Genomic DNA, 16866 nt, shown 5'->3' on the forward strand with positions numbered 1-16866 from the left:
GGGACCCGCAGTGGCAGCGGGGGGCGCTGTGATCGCGCGGGCTCCGCCCCTGCCCCTGCAGGACGCCTCTGGCTGAGGTGTCAGGCTCAGGCAGCGGGGACCTGCAGCTGCAGTGGCCCCGCGATCGTGGGCTCCGCTTTAGGACCAGGCAAGGGACCCCTAGCTCCCGGGACTGCCAGCTTCGACCGGGACTGCCAGCTTTGACCGGGCCCAGCTCCCATCGCTGGCTCCACCCCTACTTCCTGCTATCACTGGCCAGGGCGGCAAAGGCACCTGATTCTCCGATCATGGCTGGGGGGCAGGGCAAAGGCGGCCCCAGGGCCGCCTTTGCCCTGCCCCCCAGCTCTTAGCTCCCCCCTGGGTTTCTGATCACTGTCAGTGGCAGGGGGCTTCTTCCTGCTTTCTCTTTTGCCTCCCTGCATTGTGCCTACATGTGCAAATTAACCGCCATCTTGTTGGCAGTTAACTGCCAATCTTTGTTGACAGTTAACTGCCAATCTTAGTTGGCAGTTAATTTGCATATAGCCCTGATTAGCCAATGAAAAGAGTAGCGTCGTACGCCAATTACCATTTTTCTCTTTTATTAGTGTAGATGTTTTTAATAAAAATATCAGATCTCTAATAGTAAATGGGGAATTATGGAGAATTAAATGTTCTGCCAGCTTACAAGGCTTTGTTGCATTCTGTTTTTTTAAGCTTATGTAGCCTTAATATATCTTTAAAAGTTTGTTGTAAGAATTAAATCAGATAATTTTTGCTTGGCAAATAGTAGGTGTTTAACAAACATTTGCTGGATTTGAATCAAAATGTCACAGGTAGTAAGTATCATGGCTTACTGATCAATTAGATTCTTCCTGTGTTTTGACAATTTGTATAAAATTAGACTTGCCAGTGCTAAAATAAGAGATAGTAATTATTTTTTCTTGGTGTGCTTAGGATGAATTCAGTGACGTCGTTGATATTAAGGATCCCGATTTTACTCCTGCAGCTGAACGCAGGCAGAAACGCCTGGCTGCTGAGCTGGCCAAATTTGATCCTGATCATTATCTGTGAGTATTGAGTTTTTTGAGGATTAAATAATTTGCTTGACATTTGTTTATAAATTTTGAGTGTCTTTTTAACTATGTTAGGTATGTGCTTTTTGGATTCTGGAAATTATTGAAGGCTTAAAGCTTTAATTGACATCTGAATTAACTTACCACTTTAAAAACCTTTGTGATGTTTGTAGAATGTTGCTTCTTAGTAGTTCATTCTAGCAGAGAGCTCTTCTAACATGCTTCTTTGAGATTTTTCTCTTCAGGCTTAAAAATAGAACACTGAATCCGAACATAGTTGCACTTTAAGTAGGCTTTTTGTTGTGATTAATGGTGTTGATGAATTTAAATCTACATTTACTGCATTTCATGGCTGATCTATGGTTTTCCTAACACTTTCATCCACTAGCACCAGTATCTAGTTTCAAATTAATAAATAATGACTTTTTATAATTCATAGATAGGTAAATAATCACTTGAGGAGAGACTGTGATGTGTCCCATTTGTTATGATAGCAACACTTCTTCAAAGGAAGCAAGTGTTATCTGGCCTTTATGTAGCTGGGTTCTCCTACTCTAATTTGATTCAGCCCTCAATTATTATTCTTCCTAAGCTCTGGGCCAACAACTTCTGTTATATATGCAGCAATCATATTATTCTTATCTATATACTAGAGGCCTGGTGCATGAAACTTGACTGAATGGCGGGACGACCGATCGCTATGATGCACACTGACCACCAGGGGGCAAACACTCAATGCAGGAGCTGCCCCCAGCCTGCAGGCCCCAACCCAGCCAAGGCGGGTGCCAGCGGGGGCTCCCAATTGCCCTGCTGGTCACCCCACAGATGGACCCTGATCACTGGCCAGACCTAGCGATCCTACCTGTTCACGAGTTTCATGCACTGGGCCTCTAGTAGGATATAAAACCTTAAGTGACTATTCGACTGGTAGCTATGACATTCATTGACCACCAGGGACAGATGCTCCAACTGGTGGGTTAGCTTGCTGCCGGGGTCCAGCTGATCGTGACTGGGCGAAACAGGCCAGACACGCCCTGAAGCCCTCCTGCAGTCCCTCCCCAGCTGGCCAACCTCCCGTGGTCCTTCTCCAGCCCCGATCGTGCACCAGTGGGGTCTCTCAGCCTGGCCTGCGCCCTCTCGCAATTTGGGATCTCTTGCAGGTATCTCTATATATAAAAGCCTAAGTGACTGTTTGACTATTTGACCGGTAGCTATGATGCACACTGACCACCAGGGGGCAGATGCTCAGCGCACAGGCATGGAAACATGGAACAGATGGATGAATCTCAGAGGGAAAGCGGGAGGGAGATTAACCAAAGACCTTATATGCATACTAGAGACCCGGTGCACGGATTCCTAAACCAGTGGGGTCCCTCGGCGTAGCCTGTGGGGATGGGGCCAAAACTGGCAGTCCAATGTCACTTGCTGCTCCTGCTTATCCTGGCCCTGCTGCGCTTGCTGCCGCCACAAGTTGGTAGGCTTGCTGCCACTCTGCTGCGGTCTCTGGGCTGCAGCAGCCAGGTGTGAGCCCTGTGTCTGGCGCCCATTGTTCAGCTGAGCTTTGCTCCCTCTGTGGGAGTGCACAGATCACCAGGGGGCAGCTCCTGTGTTGAGCATCTGCTCCCTGGTGGTCAGTGTGCATCATAGTGACTGGTTGACTGGTCATTCAGTTGCTTAGGCTTTTATATATATAGACTAGAGGCCTGGTGCACGAAATTCATGCACGGGGTGGGGGGGCAATCCCTCAGCCCAACCTGCACCCTCTCCAATCTGGGAGCCCTCAGCGGATGTCCTACTGGCAGCTTGGGCCCACTCCTCGTGGTTCTCTGCTCTGTGCGGGGCCTTCCTGCTCCGCACCATGGCGATGGGCAAGCAGGCCCTGCTGGGTGCTGCCTGCGGGCCATGCTTGGCTCCTAGGCTCACGTTGCTGGGGTGACGCTGCCAGCGTCCTACCCTGGCCGCTATGGGCGCCGCCATCTTTGTCGCGGAGTGATGGTTAATTTGCATATTACTCTTTTATTAGATGGGACTAGAGGCCCAGGGTCCCTTTGCCTGGCCTGCAGGGATAGGGCTGAATCTGGCCTGGTGCACAGATTTGTGCACTGGTGGGGTCCCTCAGCCTGTCCTGTTGGGATCAGGCTGAAACCAGCAGGTCAATGTTCCCCAAGGGGTCCAGGATTTTGAGAGGGCGCAGGCTAGGCCAAGGGACCCCACTGGTGCACAATCAGGGCTGTGGAGGGACGCAGGAGGTTGGCCAGCTGGAGAGGGACCATGGGAGGGCTCCAGGGCATGTCCGGCCCGTCTCGCTCAGTTCTGATTGGCTGGACGCCAGCAGCAAGCTCACCTACCGGTCGTATCTTCTGCCTTCTGGTGGTCAGTGCACATCATAGCGAGCAGTTAAGTGACCTTAGAATATCATTAGCATATTATGCTTTGATTGGTTGAACAGCCAACTGTTCGAATGGACACTTAGCATATTAAGCTTCTATTATATAGGACTAGAGGCCCAGTGCACAAAAATTTGTGCACTCGGAGTGGGGGGGTCCCTCATCCCGGCCTGTGTCCTCTCGCAGTCTGGGACCCCTCGGAGGATGTCCACCTGCTGGCTTTGGCCCGCTCCCTGGGGGGGATAGGGCCTAAGCTGGCACTCAGACATCCCTCTGCGTCAATTTGCATATTACCCTTTTATTATATAGGATGTTGAATAATAGCGATGAGAATGGACATCCTTGTCTTGTTCCTGACCTTAAAGAAAAGCTTTCATTGTTTCACCGTTGAGTATAATATTAGCTGAGGGTTTGTCATTAATGACCTTCATTATGTTGAGGTACTTTCCTTCTATACATACATTCTTTTATTGAGTGAATCATGAATGGATGTTGTATCTTGTCTATTGCTTTTTCACTATCTGTTTATATGAGCATGATTTTTATCCTTTATTTTGTTAATGTGTATTACATGGATCAGTTTGTGTATGCTGCAACATCCTGTGCCCCTGATAGTATTTTGTTTAGGACTTGTGCATCTGTGTTCATCAGAGATATTGGTCTTTAATTTTCTTTCTGTGTGTTACCCTTGCCAGGCTTTATGTCCTAAAATGAATTTGTAAGTATTGCTGCTGCTTCAGCTTTTTGGAAGAGTTTGAGAAGAATAGTTATTAAATCTTCCAATGCCTGGTAGAATTCACTAGTAAAGCCATCTGGTCCTGGACTTTTGCTTCATGGGGGGGTCTTTAATGGTTGTTTTAATTTTCTCTCTGTTGACTGGTCTATTTAGATTTCCCAGGTCTTCATGATTTAGTCTAGGAAGGTTATACGTTTCTACAAAGTTGTCCATTTCTTTAGGTTATTGAATTTGGCAGCATTTAGCCTTTCATAGTATTGTATAGTCCTTTGTATTTCTGTGGTGTCTGTTGTAACTTTTCCTCTTTTATTTCTGATATTGTTTGAGTCTAGTGATTCTGATATTAGTGAGTCTAGCCAGAGGTTTGTCAATTTTATTAATCTTTAAGAACCAGCTCTTTGTTGCATTAATTTTTTTCAATTGTCTTTTTGTTTTCTATTTTGTTTAAATCCACTCTAATTTTTAATATTTCCTTCCTTCTACTGATTTTGGGCCTTGTTTTTTCTTTTTATAGTTCTTCAAAGTGAAATGTTACATTGTTTATTTGAGATTTTTATTGTTTCTTAAGGAAGGCCTGTAATAATACAAACTTGCCTCTTATTACTGCTTTTACTGTAACCTCCAAATTTTGCTATGTCTTACTGTTATTCTACATTTCTGTATTTGTCTTTTGACCTTTTATTTCTTCTTTGACCCAGTCCCTGGTTAGTAGCATGTGTTTTTCTTTAATCCTTACCCAAGAATATGCTTATTGATTTTAGAGAGAAGGGGTGGAGAGGAAGAGGGAGAGAAAGAGAGATACATTGATGTGAGAGAGAACATTGATTGATTGCCTTCTGTATGTGCCCCAATCAGGGATTGAAACTGCAACCTAGGTATGTGCCCTGACTGGGAATTGAGCCCACGATCTTTCTGTATGTGGGACAATGCTCCATGCAATTGAGCCACACTGATCAGGGCAGCAGCATGTTGTTTAATTTTCACCAATTTCTACTTTTTTCCCACTTTCTTCTTTCAATATATTTCTAATTTGAAAGCATTGTGGTTGGAGAATGTGTGTGATATGATTTCAGTCGTCTGAGGCTAGTTTTGTGTCCAACATATGCTCTATCCTTGAAAATGTTCTATGTGCATTAGAGGAGAATATATAATCCGGTTTTCTGGGATGAAAAGCTCTTTGATTATCTCCAGTTCTAGTGTGTTATTTAATGTTAACATTTCCTTATTTATTTTGTTAGACTGATCTATCCATTGCTGTGAATGGGATATTTAAGTTCTCCACTATAATTGTGTTTTTGTCAGTATTTCCCTTTAGTTTTGTTAGTAGTTGCTTTATATATTTAGGTGTTTAATATGTATATTGAAAAGTGGTGTCTTCTTGATTTATTATTCCTCCCTCTATAAAATGTTCATCTTTGTCTCTTCTTTCCTTTTTATCTTGAAATCTTTTTTTTTTAGATATAAGTGTAGCTAGAGTCACTTTTTTTGGAGTATTGTTTTACACCTCAAATCACTTTGAATCTTTGTTTGTCCTTGCAACTGACGTGTGTCTCCTGAAAGCAGCATGTAGATGGGTTTTGTGTTTTGATTCAATCCTCTACTCTGTGCCTTTTAATTGGTGAGTTAAGTTGTTTTGCATTTACGGTGACTATTGATATATAAGCATTTTCTATAGCCATTTTATTTTTTGTTTTCTGTCATCTGTCTTTATTCCATTTTTTCTTGTATTTCTGTCTTTTTATTTTTAGTTTGGTGGTACTCTATGATTTTTATGTTATGTATCTCAGTTCTAGACTTTATTTCATGGTTATATAATTAGGTTCATGTAAAAGAAAGTTTCATATATACACTGTCCTTTTCCTTTTGTTCATTTTATCTCCATTTCCCTGTGCAAATTTACCTCCTTCCCTTTTATGTTTTAGTTGTCACAAATTATCCCTTTCTATGTTGTGAGTTCATTTCTCAATTGCAGGAGCTGTTGTCTTTTTAAATGTTTTTTACCTCTCTTAACCTTTATGTTATATTTAGGTCTATATTATCATGTTCTGAATAAGGATTGCTATTTCCTATTTTTGTTTCTCTGTTAGTTATCTTACTCATAGTTTTGTATTCTCTTATCTTTTGTTTTAGGTAGAATGCCCTTCAGTGTTTCCTGTAATGCAGGTCTTCTGGTGGTAAATTCCCTCAGCTCCTGTGTGCCTGGAAAAGTCTTCATTTTTCCTTTATATTTAAAAGATATCTTTGCTGGATGTATTATGCTTGGCTGGTGAATTTTTTTTAACAATTTGAATATTTTATTCCAATCTTTTCTAGCTTGTAGGATTTCTAGTGAAAAAACAAAACAAAACCATGATGATAATTTAGTGGGATTTCTAGTGTGGGTTACCATCTTTTATTTCCTGGATGCCTTGAGAATTCTTTCTTTGACATTAATTTTTGGCAGTTTTAATATATTGTTCTTTGGAAGGCCTTTTGGATTGAGATAATTAGATATTCTGTTTGCTTCTTAGATTTGAGGTTCTAGTTTGTTCCATAGGTTTTTTAAGTTCTCATTGATTATTTGTTTGAATAGGTGGTTTATTCCCTTCCCCGTTCTTATCCTTCTGTAATACACGTTGTTCTTATATTGCTCTTTCTGATGGAGTCAAATAGTTCTCCTAGAGCTCTTCCTTATTCTCTTCCCTTCCCTTCCATTTCCTTCTCTTCTCTTCTCTTCTCTTCTCTTCTCTTCTCTTCTCTTCTCGTCCCTCTCTTTTCCATGTATATCATTTCTGGATTTTTATCTTTAGTATTTCTAATTCTTTCCTCCTTCAGGTTAGCTCTATTTCTTCATCTTTTTTTATTCTTCATTTCCAGAGTTTCTATTTTTTTTTTTTTAAGTTTCACTATCTTTGATCAGGTACTCCTTTTATTCATTGATTTTATTTCTGAGTTGATTAAACTGCCTTTTAGAGTTTTCTTAGATCGCAACTGATATTTTTTTTAGAACTCCAGTCTTGGGTTCTGTATTTTTAAAACAAAATTATCCTTATTGTTGGAAGTATACAATGGGTCCGAGGCTACCTGTCACTACATGAGCCAAATTAAGTAAGGACAGGGTTGAATCTATAGAATTATTTGGGTTGTATAGACATTTTAATGATGTTAATTCTACCAATTCATGAGCATGCTATATTCTTCCTCTGTCTCTTTTTTCAATGTCCTATAGTTTTTTGAGTATAGGTCTTTTTACCTCTTTGGCTAAGTTTATTCCGAAGTATCTTATTTTTTTTGTTGCACTGGTAAATGGTATTTCTTTTAATCTCTCTGAGAATACATTATTAGTGTGTAAAAAAGCATTGGTTTCTGGGTGTTAATTTTGGATCCTGGTACATTGCCAAATTCATGTAGCTTCCTGGTGGAGTCTTTAGGGTTTTCCATATACAATATCATGTCATCTATATATATAAAAATATAAGCGACCAGAACGATCCGTTGCTATGATGTGCACTGACCATCGGGGAAGACATTCAATGCAGGTGCTGCCCCCAGCCTGCAGGCCCCAATAGCCAATGGGGCCTGCCAACCAACTTTCTGGTTTTTCCCCCTGGCCGGCAGGCCCCAATTTCCTGATTGGGGCTGGGCCCTTGGCCTGGCACCGGGAACTGGGAATGGTTGGTGGTGGAAACGGCCCCTTTCCCAGGGGGGGCCAAGGGCCAGCTCCTTCCTCGGGGCCGGTGGCCAACCTCCCAGGTCCCTCCCCCAATTCTCCCCCTGGTTGGCAGTCTCCAATCAGCTGCCAACCGCCTGCCGTGGTGGCGGTTGGCCCCTCAACCTGGCTGGCAGGCCCCGATCACCTGATTGGGGCCTGCTGGCCAACCTCCCAGTCCCTCATCCCCAGCCAGCAGGTCCCAATCGCCTGATTAGGGCCGGGCCCTAGACTGGGATGGGGAGCCGGGGGTGGATAGTGGCGGATGCAGGTGGCAAGGGAAGCGGGGGAGGCGGGGAACCTGATTGGCCCTGATCGCTGGCCAGGCCTAGGGACTCCACCCATGCATGAATTTCGTGCACCAGGACTCTAGTCTGTAAATAATGACAGTTTTACTTCTTTCTTTCCAATTTAGATGCCTTTCATTCTTTCTTGTAGTATGATTGCTGTGGCTAGGATTTCCCATATTACGTTGTATAAGAGTGGTGAAAGCAGACATCCCTGTCTTGTTCCTGTTCTTAGGGGAAATGGTTTTAGTTTTTGCTTGGTAGAACTCCCCTGTAAAGCCATCTGGACCAGGGTTTTGTTTGCTGGCAGATTTTTGATTGCTGCCTCAATTCCTTTGGTAGTTATCAACCTATCCAGGTTTTTTTATGCTTCTTGATTGACTTTTGGGAGCTTGTAGTGCCGGGGTCCAACCCCAGCAGGTCCAGGGGTTCCCAAAGGTGTAGACGGAGTCGGCGAAGAAGGAAGGACACAGAGACAGTGTTCAGTTGATCAGCAGCCTAGCCAGGATCTCCAGCCAAGTTCTGGTCTGGATCTCCAGAGAGGTTCTGCCGTTTATTGTCTTGTTACATCTGTATTTATACCAGTTGATTTTAATCCTGTCAATTTCTATTACAAAGGTTAGGGCGTTTCTTATCTCCATTCCAGGGAGTAAAGATTATGTAGCTTAAGCATGATTGTTTGTAGTTAAAGTGATTAACTACCCTCCTGGCACTTAGTTAAGGAGTTTCATCCCCTCCCTAACTTCAGGGGAAAATCCCTACCTGGGGAAACAACCTTTCTCGGAGAGGTGACCTTGGTTAAAACACACAGCGCTAAGGAGAGCAAAACATATTAAGAACAGTATGCTATATACGCCAGGTCCCTTGAAACATATGCTGTGCAGATGTTTCTATCCTGCAGCGACTGTGTCAACCAGCAAGGATGGACCAGCTTCCGGCAAATTCCCCCTTTTTTATTTTTTAAATGATAGCGCATGCAAATCAGTGGCCACCTCTCCGATTGGGCCGTTTAAAACTCGGAAGAAGACTGGCAAGCAATGACAGTGAGCATAACTATAAACATAGTGGATGGAGTGCACAAGGAGCCCCATTCCTGTAGAAGGTTGCCAGCCTCTTCAGTCAAGGGATTACAGCTGTCCTCAAGTTGTTGTTTTGATTGTCATTGTTGGTCTGGCTAGCGGGCGGCGTCACTGGCGACAGGCTTCCCGAAGTGTCAGTGAGTTGAAGGGCTGCATCCAAGGGTCCATCAGGGCCGTGGTTGATGGTGGTGTCGGTGTCCGAGGAGGAGTAAGCTGTGCCCTCTGGGTCAGCTGATATGGAAGATGGAGGGTAGTAGAGAGAAAAAGAAGAGAAAGCAAAAGAACTACAAGGCATGGAAGTGTTTAGAAAAAAGAGGGAGAAGAAAGGGAAGAAGGCAGCATCCTGACACAGCCCTTTCCTTCAGCTGCCCCTTTCCCTGTGGTCCAAGGTAGAAATGGGAAACAAGTCCTGTTGCAGTGAGAGGGCAGCTGCTGTCAGCCAGTCTCTGTCTTTACCTGGGTCCCAATCTGAGCTGGGCATGGGAAGCGGGAAGCAGCCATGGGGACAGGAGACCTTCCTCAGAAGGGGCGTGTGTTCAAGCCCTTGAACCATTGGGGGGGTGAGGATCTGTGCCCCACCTCTGTTGAACCCCAAGTTCTCTCCTACTGGCCCCCCGACTGTGCCTGTCTTAGGTTGCCCCACCCTGTGGGGTCTTACCCGTCTTTGACTACCAGCCATCTCTGGGCCAAGTAGGGTGATGTGAGGTTCAGTTCTGTCTCCTTGGTAGCCTATGTCCCTCTGGCCTCCATGCCCAGCAACTGCCTTGGGATCCCCTTGCCTGCTGGCGGGGCCCCGGCATTGATCACATATCTTGGGGAACCCAGGTTTCTTCTCCAGGGAGGGCCCAGCTCATGCTATTGGGTGAGAGACAGATCCATGGTACCAGCCACCATGAGGCTTCAACCTCAGCATGAACAGAGAGCTCAGGCAACAGCTATGGGCAATTGGATTGTAAGAAGAGGGTCCCTCTTGACACAAGGGTAAGAGGGGCCAATACAGGACAAAGGAGAGTCCCGGAACAGGGCTTTCTCAGCCCAGGCTCTTGGCACAAGACAACTCCATGTATGGGGCATATACCAAGCATCCCTAGTCACGGCATAAAAGGGAGGTGCCCTTCCTGGAACAGTAGGGTAGGGAGATTCTAGAAGAGGCTGTGTTCAGGAAAGAAGGAGAAAGGCCAAAGAACCAGCAAACAAGTAGTTAGATTTTTAAAAAAGGAAAAAGGAAAGGAGATGTGGGGCAAAGCTGGGACATGTGGAAAGACAAAAAGGAGGCACATGTGATCCTCCCAATGGACAGATTGTTCCAGCTCAGGGCTGCACATCTGCTGCAGATGAGCACTGGTCAGGTGTGTTATGATGAGGTAGAGATGGCGGGCGGTGAGACATAAGGTCGGACTAGACGGTCTGGAATCCACACAGGTGAGTCTGCGTCCTGTGGAAATATACAAGCATATCCTCTCCCCCAGGTTAAAAGTACATCAGGTCCCTTCCAGGTTCCTGTAAGCAAGTCTCTCCATTTGACGAGGGCTTTAGGTTTAGTTAGATCAGGGTTCCAGTGCCTGTACATCGGGGAATTTCCCTCAGAATCTACATTTAGTATATTAATTACAAATAGAGTATGTTGTAGAACATGATGAGGAGAGGAATATTTAAACTCATTTTCTTGTAATTTTTTAATTTGTGTTTTTAAAGTTTGGTGAGCCCTTTCTACTATTGCTTGGCCTTGAGGATTGTAGGGTATTCCTGTAGTATGTGCGATGCCGAATGTAGAGCATAAGTTTTTAAAAGCTCTAGAGGTATAGGCAGGCCCATTGTCTCTCTTAAGTGCCCTTGGTATTCCTAGGTAGGAAAAGCATTGGAATAGATGTTGACTTACATCTTTAAAGGCTTCTCCTGTACATGCAGAAGCAAGGATAACATGAGAAAAGGTATCAGTACAAACATGCACATAGCAAAGTTTGCCAAAAGATGGGACATGAGTAATATCCATCTGCCATAAGTCACAGGGTCTAAGTCCTCTTGGATTAACTCCAGTAGCAGGGCTAGGAAAATGAGTAGGACAATGGCCGCAGTCACGCACAATACTTCGAGCAGCTTCTCTAGATATGCGATAATATAGACGGAGAGCAGAAGCATTTTGATGGTGAATGGCATGAGACCGCCGGGCTTCTTCTAGAGCTGTACAAACTACTGGGCGAGTTAGTAAATCCGCCTGATAATTTCCTTCGCTTAAGGGTCCTGGTAGGCAGGAATGAGCTCTAATATGTCCAATATAGAAAGCCTTTTCTCGTTTATGAATGTAAGTTTGTAGCTGAGTTAACAAAGAGAAAATGGCTGTTCTTCCTTGTGGGAGAGAGGCGGTCTCAATATGAGGAAATAATTTAACTATATATTGAGAGTCAGTGTACAAGTTAAAGGGAACCTGTTGCAATTGTTCAAAAGCATAAATAACTGCCAAAAGCTCTGTTCTCTGAGCTGACGTCTCTAGAGTCTGTTGAACATGGGTTATTGAGTCAATGATTGTTACTGCCCTACCATTAGAGGAGCCATCTGTGAATACTAAGGAGGCAGGAGGTGATAATGGCTCTTTTGAACATTTAATAGGAAATATAAATGGATGTAGGGAGAGAAATTGCAATATAGGTGATCTTGGCAAATGATGTAAAATTTGTCCTGGGAAGTTACCTATAGCTATTTGCCACTCTTCTTCAAATTGTAATAGTGTGTCTAATTGTTCTTTTTTATAAGGTATTATTATCTCAGTAACTTCTCTTCCAAAGAGTTCGATACTGCGTCGTCTACCTTTGATAATGAGAGTGGCCACTAGGGAGGGATAGGGTGGTACAATCTTCCTAGGAGTGACAGGTAAATGTATCCATTCTAATGGTCCTTCCTGCCACAAGCATCCTGTAGGAGTATATTTAGGGGCTAGAATAATTAAGGCCCAAGATTTGGAATAATCTAGATACTGTAGTTGCTGTTTATTGATGGCCTGTTCTATTTTTGCTATAGTCTTTTCTCCTTCTACAGTTAATTGTCGGGGAGACTTAGGGTTAGAATCTCCCTTTAAAATGTCAAATAGAGGTTTTAAGTCAAGAGTGGTTATTTTTAGATATGACCTGATCCAGTTGATATCACCTAATAGTTTCTGATAATCATTCAATGTGTTTAAATGATCTTTTCTTAGTTGTAAAGGCTGATGGGTGATAGTAGAGGTATGTAATATTCTGCCTAAGTAGGAAAAAGAAGGTTCAGTCTGAATCTTTTCTGGGGCTATTTTTAGACCATGTTCTTCTAAAGCAAGGACGGTCTGAGTAAGAATTTCCTGTAAAGTAGCCCGATCTTTATGAGCTAGTAAAATATCATCCATATAATGGATAAGATATAGATCTGAAAATTTCTTTCTAATAACTTGCAATGCCTGATCTACAAACTTTTGACATAATGTAGGACTATTTTTCATCCCTTGTGGGAGAACCTTCCATTGATATCTCTGATAAGGCTGTTTAAAGTTTTCTGATGGTATGCTGAATGCGAATCTTTGACAATCATCCGGGTGAAGAGGTATAGTGAAAAAACAATCCTGTAAGTCAATAACAACACAATACTCCTGTGGAATTGCCACAGGGGAGGGCAATCCAAGTTGTAAGGAGCCCATATCTTCCATGGTGGCATTTATGGCTCTTAGATCTTGCAAAAGTCTCCACTTGCCTGATTTCTTTCTTATTACAAATATGGGTGTGTTCCAGGGACTATTTATGGCTCTATATGTTCCTCTGCTAATTGCTGATCAATTAATTATCGGGCTGCTGATATTTTCTCAGATGTTAAGGGCCATTGCTCGACCCATACTGGTTGTGACGATTTCCAGACTATGGGATCAGCAGTCCTAAGGGCAATGGCCCCAATTATAAATCCTGTCGAGGAGTGTGAGGTATTACTTTCTTTTCCTAATCCTTTTCCTGGATTAAATCTCGTGTCTAGCATCTGTGATGTTACTCTATCACTGGGGCTATATAATAGAACTCCCATTTGAGACAAGATATCTCTTCCCCATAATGTAAAGGGGAGAGTCGTAATTACATAGGGACAGAATGTTCGTGAATGTTGATCTTCATCAGCCCAAGTTAGAATCTGAGAACTCTTTTTTACATTAGATGCCTTGCCTAGTCCTACTAGGGAAGTGGAGGTGGTGTGCGTGGGCCATGAAGAGGGCCAATCCTTCCCTGCTATGCAGGAAACATCTGCTCCTGTATCCAATAGACCTTCAATTGGTTTTCCCTGAATTTGTAAAATTTTTGTAGGTCTAGTAGCATGGATTTCTTGTATCCAAAATGCTGCATCGCTAGATCCAAAGCCTCCGCCCCTCTAGCTTCCTGGGTAACGGCTGTCCCTATTTTCTGCATTGGTAACAGGAGTAATTGGGCAATTCTCTGGTTGGGCTGAATCTGTATAGTTGTGGTGGGTGGGGAAAGTAAAATCTGTATTTCTCCTGTGTAGTCTGCATCAACAACTCCTGGGATGACTAAGATCCCCTGTAACGAGGTGGAGCTCCGTCCTAATATTAAACCTACAGTTCCCTCAGGCAGCGGCCCAGACACTCCTGTAGGAATGGCTGCTACTGGCGAGACTGGGGTTAGTATTGCATGGGTGGTTGAGTGGAGGTCCAATCCTGCACTGCCTGGGGTTGCCCTGAAGAGGTCACTGACTGATCGAAATTTGCAGAGTGGTTGAGGGTTGATGCCCCTATTATTGCAGGGGCCTGGGGCTGGCCCCTTCTCAAGTTTCCCAATTGAGGTGATGGGATATAACCTCTTTGGGAGCTATTTGTAGAGTTTAAAGGCCGACTATTTTTATGGTATCTTGATCTACATTCCTTTGCCCAATGGAATCCTTTCTGACATCGGGGACAAACGGTTTTTGGAGGATTAATATTATTCCCTAATGTATTTCCAGGCTCTCGAGGAGCTTGCCATCTGGCCTGAGTATTATTATTTTTATTTGGGCATTCTCTGCTAAAGTGCCCAGATAAGCCACAAGAGTAGCAGTTCATATTTCTTTTATTACCTGAATTATTGCTGGCTTGTCCTATACCCTGTACATATTGAGGGTATGTCTCCCCTTTGAGAGCTGCAGCTATAGCTACACCCTGTATAAATGCTGGACTTACATCAGCACACTGTTTTGTAAAATCATTTATAGTTCCTGTTCTGCGAATCGGCCTTAATAAAGCCTGACAGGTATTATTAGCATTTTCAAAAGCCAGTTGTTTGATTAGGATATCGGCTGCCTCTTTGTTATTGATTACTCTCTTGACTGCCTGTATGAGGCGAGAAAGGAAATCCTGATATGGTTCCTCGACCTTCTGTTTAACCTCTGTAAGGGTGGTTGTTTTTCCTGCTGTATAAGGTAGGGATTTCCAGGCATTTACTGCACAACTGGTTACTTTGGTAAGTGCCTCTGTGGGCATATTCATTTGCTCCTGAGCCGTGTTAAAATAACCTTCTCCTAATATCATGTCTAGGGTTATTCCTTTTCTGGTTTTTTTGCTAGTGGCTACAGCTTTCTTAGCAAGGTCATCATATTCAGTTTTCCATAATAAGTAATCGCCTCCTGAGAGACAGGCTTTACAAACCTGTGACCAATCATAAGGAGTCATCCATTTACTGGCTAGGGTTTCTACCAAGGTTTGTGTGTAAGGAGCTAGAGGTCCATATTCAGAGCAGGCCAATTTTAATTCCTTAAGTACTTTGTAAGGTATAGGCTCCCAGGTGGGGTTTCCGTCCCCACCAGACTCATTCTCATATGTAACTGGGAAGCAGAGTGAGAATTCAAGATCTCCATTAGCTTCAGCTTCTCTTACTGCCCTTTGAAATTTAGACATGGAGCTCATAGGAGCCACAGGCTTCCTTTCTAATTTGGGGAGCCTGTTTTGAATGGGAGGGCCTCTCTCCTCTCTACTGACTGGAAAGGACCAACGGTCATGTTTATGATATTTATTCTCCTCCCGATCAGTAGGCATAGCTAAATTGCTTTTAGATAGAGCTGAAGACAATAATGATGTATCCTCTCTGGGTGGAGCTGAGGGACTATTTAAATTTTGAGAAAGTTCAACCGTTTTTGCCTCTGGTGCCATGGTTTCACAAATTGAATTCCAGAGAGAAAGGTATCTGCCGGGACCTTCTCAGATCCATGGTAGCTGTAATAGTTCTTTAATTGCTCTCCTGCTTTAGTCCAAGTTTCTAAATTAACAGTTCCATCCTCAGGAAGCCATTGACATACATCTTCTATAAAACTTTCTGTCTGACTGGGAGTAACCTTAACTCCTCTGCTAGCAAGCATATGTGTTAAAAGATTAATACAGAGTCTTTTTTCTTTAGACTCCGTATGACCCATTCTGTCAATCTAAGTTCTGTACTAACTACCCGCTTACCCTACTTATCCTCTATGGGGGCGGGGGGGCTCTGCAGCACCCTACGGTGCAGTCCTATCTGTCCCAAGTACGGGGGGACTTACCTAAGGGTCCCTGTTCGGGCGCCAGATGCCGGGGTCCAACCCCAGCAGGTCCAGGGGTTCCCAAAGGTGTAGACGGAGTCGGCGAAGAAGGAAGGACACAGAGACAGTGTTCAGTTGATCAGCAGCCTAGCCAGGATCTCCAGCCAGGATCTCCAGCCAAGTTCTGGTCTGGATCTCCAGAGAGGTTCTGCCGTTTATTGTCTTGTTACATCCGTATTTATACCAGTTGATTTTAATCCTGTCAATTTCTATTACAAAGGTTAGGGCGTTTCTTATCTCCATTCCAGGGAGTAAAGATTATGTAGCTTAAGCATGATTGTTTGTAGTTAAAGTGATTAACTACCCTCCTGGCACTTAGTTAAGGAGTTTCATCCCCTCTCTAACTTCAGGGGAAAATCCCTACCTGGGGAAACAACCTTTCTCGGAGAGGTGACCTTGGTTAAAACACACAGCGCTAAGGAGAGCAAAACATATTAAGAACAGTATGCTATATACGCCAGGTCCCTTGAAACATATGCTGTGCAGATGTTTCTATCCTGCAGCGACTGTGTCAAGCAGCAAGGATGGACCGGCTTCCGGCATTGTAGTTTTCTAAAAATGTGTCCATTTCATCTAGGTTGTCCATTTTGTTGGAATAGAGTTATTCCTAGTATTTTTGTATAATCCTTTGTATTTCTGTGGGATTGGTTGTTACTTCACCTCTTTCATTTCTGATTTTGTTTATTTGGGTCCTCTCTCTTTCCTTCTTGTGCCTGGCTGGAGGTTCATCAATCTTGTTTATCCTTTCAAAGAACCAGCTCTTGGTTTTGTTGATCTCTTTTTTTTTTTTTTTGTCTCTATGTTGTTTATCTCCACTCTGTTCTTTATTATTTCCTTCATTCTGCTTACTCTGGGCGTTTCTTGTTGCTCCCTTTCTAACTCTTTGAGTTGTAGTGTTAGGTTATTAATTACCATTTGTTCTTGTTTTTTGAGATAGGCCTGTAGAGTTATGAACTTCCCTCTCAAGACTGCTTTCACTGTGTCCCATAGATTTTGGATAGTTGTGTTTTCATTGTCATTTGTTGCCAGGATGCTTTTTATTTCTTCTTTGATCTCTTTGGTAACCCAGTCATTAT

The 16866-nt window shown here is 43.5% G+C and overlaps 1 protein-coding gene across 2 annotated transcripts in view; it reads left to right on the plus strand.

The window, feature by feature from the left end:
• The window catches only part of SHQ1 (SHQ1, H/ACA ribonucleoprotein assembly factor), a 117926-nt gene that overhangs the window by 41217 nt on the left and 59843 nt on the right, over window positions 1-16866 (plus strand). For both annotated transcript variants that reach the window (XM_081105756.1, XM_081105755.1), the window contains exon 5: window positions 937-1049. In XM_081105756.1, coding sequence (XP_080961882.1) covers window positions 937-1049 — 113 coding nt within the window. The remainder of the gene's footprint in view (window positions 1-936; window positions 1050-16866) is intronic.

The sequence above is a fragment of the Myotis nattereri genome (genome assembly GCF_964212035.1).
Source record: "Myotis nattereri genome assembly, chromosome: 14".
Lineage (NCBI taxonomy): Eukaryota > Metazoa > Chordata > Mammalia > Chiroptera > Vespertilionidae > Myotis > Myotis nattereri.